Source organism: Cyclopterus lumpus, chromosome 7 (assembly GCF_009769545.1).
Source record: "Cyclopterus lumpus isolate fCycLum1 chromosome 7, fCycLum1.pri, whole genome shotgun sequence".
NCBI lineage: Eukaryota > Metazoa > Chordata > Actinopteri > Perciformes > Cyclopteridae > Cyclopterus > Cyclopterus lumpus.
Genome location: NC_046972.1, coordinates 5,228,468 through 5,235,795, shown reverse-complemented (window position 1 = coordinate 5,235,795; position 7,328 = coordinate 5,228,468). Strand labels below are relative to the sequence as shown.

Sequence of the window (7,328 nt, the reverse complement as noted above, 5' to 3'; positions counted from 1 at the left end):
CATCAATATTCTCATATACTGTACACACGTCACACAAATAGAAGGACTCCTCACACACTTATCAGCGCTCTCTTGTGTGCGTGCGTGTGTGTACGCTCGCATTTGCCTTTTAAAAGATGACTGACGCACGCACACACACACACTCACGACTGAGGAGGGGCCTTCAAGTCCTCTACATTATACAACACTCGGAACTATTTGCTTCCACGAAAGCAACCATGTTTCACTTTCTTAAATATATACACACACATACACATGTATATATATATATATATATATATATATACACATACACACATATATATATATACATATATATACACACATATATATATATATATATACATACACACATATATATATATATATATATATATATATATATATATATATACATATACATATATACATATATATATATATATATATATCAGCTTATACATATCACTTATATTTATATAGCATCATACATACATTCTTGTTTTGTGAAATTTCCTTTTGTCTTGCGAACAGGGAATTCCCACCGGAGCACATCCCTCCGTCTCTCCCACCTCCTTTTATTCGTCCCTCCAAATCTCACCTCTCGTCTCATCGTTTCTACTTAAACTTCCTTCTTCACTTTAGCTGACCGTCAGAGACCTCTCTTTAAAAACACGCACAGACACATTTGGGGGGGGGGGGGGGGGGAGAGAGAGAGACTTTGACTGATGTTTAGTATAGTTTGATTACTCTGCCGCCGACAGGAGTTTAGAGCTACCGAACACGATTGTACTAACGTCGCCCTCCAGCCCACGAGGTGAATCTGTGTATCCGTTCCCATCAGTCACTGAGCATGACGTGAGCACTGAACAATGTCATGGGGGTGATGGTCGAAGGGACGCACGGGCTGCCGTCACATCCATCAAGCTGTCTTCACTGTGAGGGGGGGGAAAGGGGGGCGGGAAGAGTTTGGGGATTGGGAGACGATCAGGGGTCAGTCTGTAGCGGGTGCCTGCCTGATTTAATGCGGCGCAGTGTTGCCAATCCAAAGCTTTAAAATACAATCTGGTTATCCGAGAGCATATTGAGGTGTACTGAATCCATAAATCCAGAGGCCCGGGCATCTGAGCCTTGCCACTCGAGGCCGGGCGCAGGAGGATGGGGAGATGATGATGAAGAGGTGAAGGTAACCATCTACCTATCTGATTATCCATCTTTCTACCTCGCGTCCAGGTGTATCAGGGCTGGGGTTCTCTCTGGGGGAGGCGGAAAGGGTTGGTTATGAGTGTGTGTGTGTGTGTGTGTGTGTGTGTGTGTGTGTGTGTGTGTGTGTGTGTGTGTGTGTGTGTGTGTGTGCGTGCATGCGAGCGCAGCACTGCCTCCTCCTCCTCCTCCGTCTCCTCTGCTATGATACCTCGCTGCCGAACACCTCCAGCACCAGCGGGGTGAGCTGCATGCTGTGCTCGGGCTGGAAGGAGAGCGAGCGGTACTGCTTGGAGTGCTCCTCGTTCAGGCTGCGCAGGTCGGCCAGCTTCTGGATCATCTTGGCGTAGAGGAGGCGCCCGCCGGGGTGGTTCACCTGGATGTAGGCCTGCAGCGTCTCCGACATGTGGTCCTGGAGTTGCTCGATGCGGCCGTGGTCCTGGACGCCAGGGCGGTCTGCCATCGGAGAAGGAGGGGAAGGGGGGGGGGGGGGGGGGGGGGACCGTTTGTTGTAGTGGACACTGGACGGTCATCTGGGTCTATAGGCATGCTTATTATTACACTTATTACAACATGTAGTAACCCATGCTAAAACGATGAAACCCAATCCACATTTCTTTAATGAACTCTGTCAGTTTGCTTGAATTATTATTGAATAGAACGCCGTGAACCGAAACATTTATCAAAGCTTTGGCTCTTTAACTCGCAATAGTGGAACCAGACGGGCTTTGACATGATTGAGATGGGGAATGAGTCATCGCCTGCTCATGAAGTGGTCCTTGCTGCTCGACCACCTCGTTCACTAACACACTTTTTTTAAAAATGTTATCCTCAGCTGGGGATAAACACTTAGACTGTCAACACAGACGTTAAAGCACACAACTAGCAGTACCTGGGGAGAGCAGGCAGATGGCCATGAGCAGCACGTGTTCCTCCTCGTGCAGGTTGAGTTTCTTCAGGCCGACCTGGAACTTCACCAGCGGCTCCAGCAGATCCAGAGTGTGACCCGCTGCGGTGGAGGGCGACACAGGAACATACCGTTAGTGCTGCGCAGGCGGTCGGCAGTACCTTCTGTGCCACTAAGGGAGGCCTTTATAAACCGATTTATACATGAAGAACATGCGTTACACAGCAGTGGGCTTCAAGGGAGAATCATTACCCTCACTGTATTTTTACACGTTGCGAACAGAGAGCATTACTTCCCTGCACGTGTGAGTGATTAAAAGTGGAAAGTGCTAAGTGTGTGTTTGGGGCTGCTTTATGGCTTTCATGAAAATACCTGCAGTCCAAACCTCACAGTCTTGTGCAAGGGTACGTAGAAAGGTACTGTGTGTGTGTTTGTGTGTGTGATCATGTAAGGCTCCGTTATATAAGGGAAGAAGAAAAAATAAATAATAATAATTCACAGCATCATCATCCCCATCACTGAGTGTGTAGTTGTGCACACTGGCACATTTTACCACTGCAGTGCTTGATGCGGCGGTCGCGGCCTTCCTGGGATACTATCGGAGCTTTGGGTGAACATGGAAAAAGAGGTGTGTGTGTCTGTGGGTGTGTGTGTGTGTGTGTGTGTAGAGGGATGTGTCATCAATAATCAAATTAAAAAAACAAGGTCGTTTTTTGTAGTTAGTTTCGCCAACGGCAGCGAGATGAGACCAACCCTTTGTGACATCGTTGATGCAGTATTTGAAGTCCGCCCCCCCGCAGCTCCAGGACATGTCCTCCAGACTGAACGACTGGTTTGAACGCAGCATGATGATCTCGATGGCACTGGACTTCAACAGAGCGATCTGGTCTTCTGCCGTCAGCTCTCTGGAACACACATTTTTTAATTTGATGTTTATATTTACAAAGTTAGGAATAAGAGATCTGCATCAAATCCAATGACAGGGACAACTGAAATCATCATTCTGAGCTCTCCTATACATGGGCCTGGTGCAAGCCCGAAGCAAAAGCACCGAGCTGTGAATCAAATTTGACAGTTTCCGAAATGGTAATTACAACTTCACGAAGTTAAGTCCGTTAAGACTTTCCCCCCCATACACTTACATTGGGAAAGGGCTGTCTGTAACCCAGCAGATAATCTCTTTTGCAATAAAATCCACTTCCCAGTAAGAACACATACCGAAAGGTTGTAAAATGCACTAATTGCCGAATCCAGAGTCATTTTGCAGAGAACAGGGGGGGGTAAATGAAACCCTGCTGTGCTTGCTCTGTGGGCCCCATGGATGTGGAGGAGCCGGGTGATTTTATCTGATTATTATAATCCAAAGTCAAACCTTTTTGGCTTCATGCACCACGGAGCAACGTTCATAGGAACGAGCGGGGCGTCGACCTCCAATACTGTATCCAGGTCTCTTTATACATCCATGGCGGGCAATGTGTGGAAAATAACAGACTGAAATTTTTGTATTGATTGTCCATCATTTGCAACCGCCGTCTGCTCAAGGTTCGATCACAAAAGTGCAATTTGCCCTTCTTTTACATCCGATTTCAATTATCCAAGTGGCAAAATCCATTTACGACAGATAACAGTCAGAAGGTTCTACCTAACCACAGACGCGTACATGTGTGTGTGGTGTTGGGTGGGTGGAGGGGGGCTTATAGGCACAATGAATGCATTAATGTATTGTATGGTTACTGTAGCAACAGTTTCCAACCCCAGGCTTTGTGTGGCCATAAAAGCACACACGCAAACAAGCACAGTGCACATGCCTTATGTTACATTTAACATTAACTGTATATACAGTGTGTGTGTGTGTATCTCCAGACACTGACAGAAGCGGGTGTGACTTGAGCAAGGCCATAAAGCGCCACCACTACACATGGAAAAAGCGTTTTCTGATGAAAAGAAAATGAGCTCATAGGTTCCCTTCTTTCAAGCTGTCATCCACTCATTACTTTTGCACTAAATAGACCCAGAGCAACATCTGGTAGTCTGTCTGAGGGAGTTCCCATTTAGCTAAATATTCGGTGTGAATTAAGAGTTCCCTCTGGTAAACAGTTGTACACTGTACTTGTGTACTGTCTTTTATTGTGAAAGGCAATAACAGATGAGTGGATCGGTACGGCTTTTATTTCTATTAATTTAGTGTTTTACGCAGGTATTTCCTGCACAGTATGAGATACAGATCAGGCTCCACTAATATTAGATATAGATTCATAGACATAATCATTTACAACATTCTCGACATAATTTTAGCGAACAAAATATTCAATCCATATTTGTTGGCATACAGCCTTCCAAAAACATAATTTACACTGCGGTCAAATAGTTTTTTGCTCTACCGCTTGCCGCACTTCGAGGAAGGCCGGCACTGAAGTTCTATTCATTAAAGATAGTCGGGTTAATAATAAAAAAGTAATAAGTAAAATTACTCCCTTTATTCAAATTGAGGACTTCTTTGGAGTGACCCCTTCGTGAAATATGAGGACAGGCATTCGACAGGTTTTGTGGTAAGACGTCGATCTTGGTATTGTACCAAAGACAGTTTGACACTGACACTGTGTTAGAGCCATTATTCTATAGAAAATGTCCTACATTGCATGTGTCAGTTATCCGGGACGGCCCCCACTGCTGGATATTCCTTCCTGTGCGTCGGGTTTGTACCTGAAGCCGGGGATCATCTTGGCGAAGCCGATGACCTTCTGGATGCTGTAGGAGACCAGGTCAGCCAGGTGGGGCAGCATAGAAAGCTTTGTGTCCTCCTCACTGGAGTCTGGACTGCTGGCGCCGTCCTGGTACATCATTAACAGGCTGCTGAAGTTCATCTTGGTGTCCACGGACTCTGTTTGTGATGAGGAGACAAGATGAGCACAGGGGAAGGAAGCAAGGAGAGGGCAGAGTAAGGAAGGGATTTAAAGGAGGCATTTTGAACACACAGAAAGAGAAAAAGCCAGTGAGAAACATGGAAAAACAGGAGGTGAGAAGAAAAGCTGGCAAAATAGTTTATGTCTTTATTGGCATTTCCATAACCTTGGGACGACTAACGGCTCTAATGAAGCAATAATTTTAACAACAGTATAACAAAACAAAACTGCTAGATCTACATTAGAACAAAACTTAGACACAAATTAACATAACATAAAGAAATGATAATTTTTGTATGAAAGGCAGTTTTAAAGCCAACCATTTCAGACTTTTAAATATGCGGTTATATTGACAATAAATAACATAAAATAAGAACCAAAGATATTCCCTATTTTCAGTTGCACTAACCACTTCCCTTCCATTAAGGACAACAGGCTATAGAATAATAATATTAATAATAATAATAGAGAATAGTCTTCGCAATAAATACTCCTACATTTTCTGTTTGTATCCCTGTGTGTGTGTAATGAACAGAGTTCTTCACAACTGTGTCCTTGGTGTTGATAACCCTGGAGCATGAAAACGAACAAAGACGAGAGGAGGAGGAGGAGGAGGAGGAGGAGGAGGAGGAGGAGGAGGAGGAGGAGGACTCTCACCAGGTGAGTGGTTGAATGAGTCAGAGGAGGCATCGGACAAAGAGTGAAGGGAGGCCGCTCTGCTGGCACTGCGTGTTACTGGTCCTTCGCGAACCGGAGGCTGTGAACACACACACAGAGAAACACACACAAATATTAATATAGCAGCATAATACATTCAAAACTCAATGCACTGCCGGGGCTCGTCCGTGCTTCTTGTACTGTATTCAAGCAGGGTTTGGGGTTTAGGGAAGTCCTGTTGTTCAGCTGTGATAACCGATACCTTCTTTGAGGGGCCGCCATCAAACCATGTGGATTACTTCTTTGTTCACTCGAGTTTAAAGTTCCCTGAGAAGCAATGACGATGGGTGTTTTCCATGAAAAGTATCAGTTTGTGGGCATCGTCATGTTCTCATTTAGTGCACATCAGTTTATTTATCTTAAGGAAACAATTGCTAATCACTTCTGAAGTACTCCTCTCTCGTTACCAATTTAAAATCACAGGCGGGCGACGGTAGCTGACGTGTTGGCCTGAAGTAAATATGACTGTGGTCATAGGCACTACAGCTGTCCAGAGATCATGAGGGACCTTATATTTTTGCGTGAGGCGATTTTGTCACAGCGATGGTGCAAGATGCAAACACTAAACTAAACAGGTGTGTCGTTGAAAACAAAATTAAGTCAGAGTTCAAAGACCAGTGTGGTCTGAGTGAGGGCTCCAGAAGCAGAGGGGTAGGAAATGCCCCCCCCCCCACCACTTTATGGTCCATATATGATAGCAGATGGAGTGATCCCATTGCGAGTTTTATACAATAGTTTTGACCAAAGAAACCCCAAAAACATAGATTGTATTGAACCCTTAAGTATGTATTAAGTGCTAATGAAGTACCTTAATTTACACATACAACACATTTTGATCCCTTTGTTTAAAACATACCGTTCCTGAGCCTCAGAATATTTGCGTAGGGGTTAACAAGGCTGACACAGGAGTACCACCATCTACAAAGGGTCCCATCTATGCTTGGTCTGGACGTGGAGATTTAGGCAAACTCCAAACACGCAAAATAATGCGAGCTCCGAGATGTTTAGCTCAGCCTCAGTGTTGCCGGCCCTGCCTACAGTTTACAGCCACAGGTGAAACTGTCCAGTAACTAAAAGCTGATCCAGCCAAACGGATTAAAGAATCCTCAGTGGCCATGGTATAAATTAAGTAAGGACAGAAAAATACTTTAGACTGCTGCCAATTACAGTAATGGACACAAAATCAAAGAGAGAAGGCCGAGGCCTGTTGTGATGTGGCAAACCAGAGCAGATGTTATTACTTTCTTGTTGTTGCTCAGTTCTGAAGCAGTTAATCTCCAAGGAATTTAGTTTTTTATGGTGGCAGGCTGATACCTTAAACTGGCACTGTGCTGCACGGAGCTTGTGTTGAAAGAAAAGCTGCTTCTGTATCAATTAGCTTTTGACTGGGAAATGTAGTGTTATGGTCCGATGCCGCGCTTCGGCAAACCCTCCCTTCCGTTGGATGACATCATGACCCGCTGCACCCATATTTATGGTGGACAACAAAGTGAGTTTGGCTGCACAGATGATACATTAAAATTGAATGCGGTTGTGGTGGAGGAGGAAACGTTGTGCTGGACTCACCCTGAAGCGGGAGAAGTCAGAATAGGAGGCATCGTAGGTCTTGTGGTGAGCCT

General features: G+C 45.0%; 1 protein-coding gene across 1 annotated transcript in view; it reads right to left on the bottom strand.

The window, feature by feature from the left end:
• Positions 1 to 401: 401 nt before the first annotated feature.
• The window catches only part of LOC117733530 (vitamin D3 receptor A), a 53,741-nt gene continuing 46,814 nt past the window's right edge, over positions 402 to 7,328 (bottom strand). Inside the window, exons 5-10 of the mRNA XM_034537265.1 lie at positions 7,276 to 7,328; positions 5,650 to 5,749; positions 4,793 to 4,970; positions 2,843 to 2,994; positions 2,075 to 2,191; positions 402 to 1,638 (exon numbers count right to left, since the gene is read on the bottom strand). The exon at positions 7,276 to 7,328 is cut by the window's right edge and continues 132 nt beyond it. Of these exons, the coding sequence (XP_034393156.1) occupies positions 1,385 to 1,638; positions 2,075 to 2,191; positions 2,843 to 2,994; positions 4,793 to 4,970; positions 5,650 to 5,749; positions 7,276 to 7,328 (854 nt within the window). The 3' untranslated portion in view covers positions 402 to 1,384. The remainder of the gene's footprint in view (positions 1,639 to 2,074; positions 2,192 to 2,842; positions 2,995 to 4,792; positions 4,971 to 5,649; positions 5,750 to 7,275) is intronic.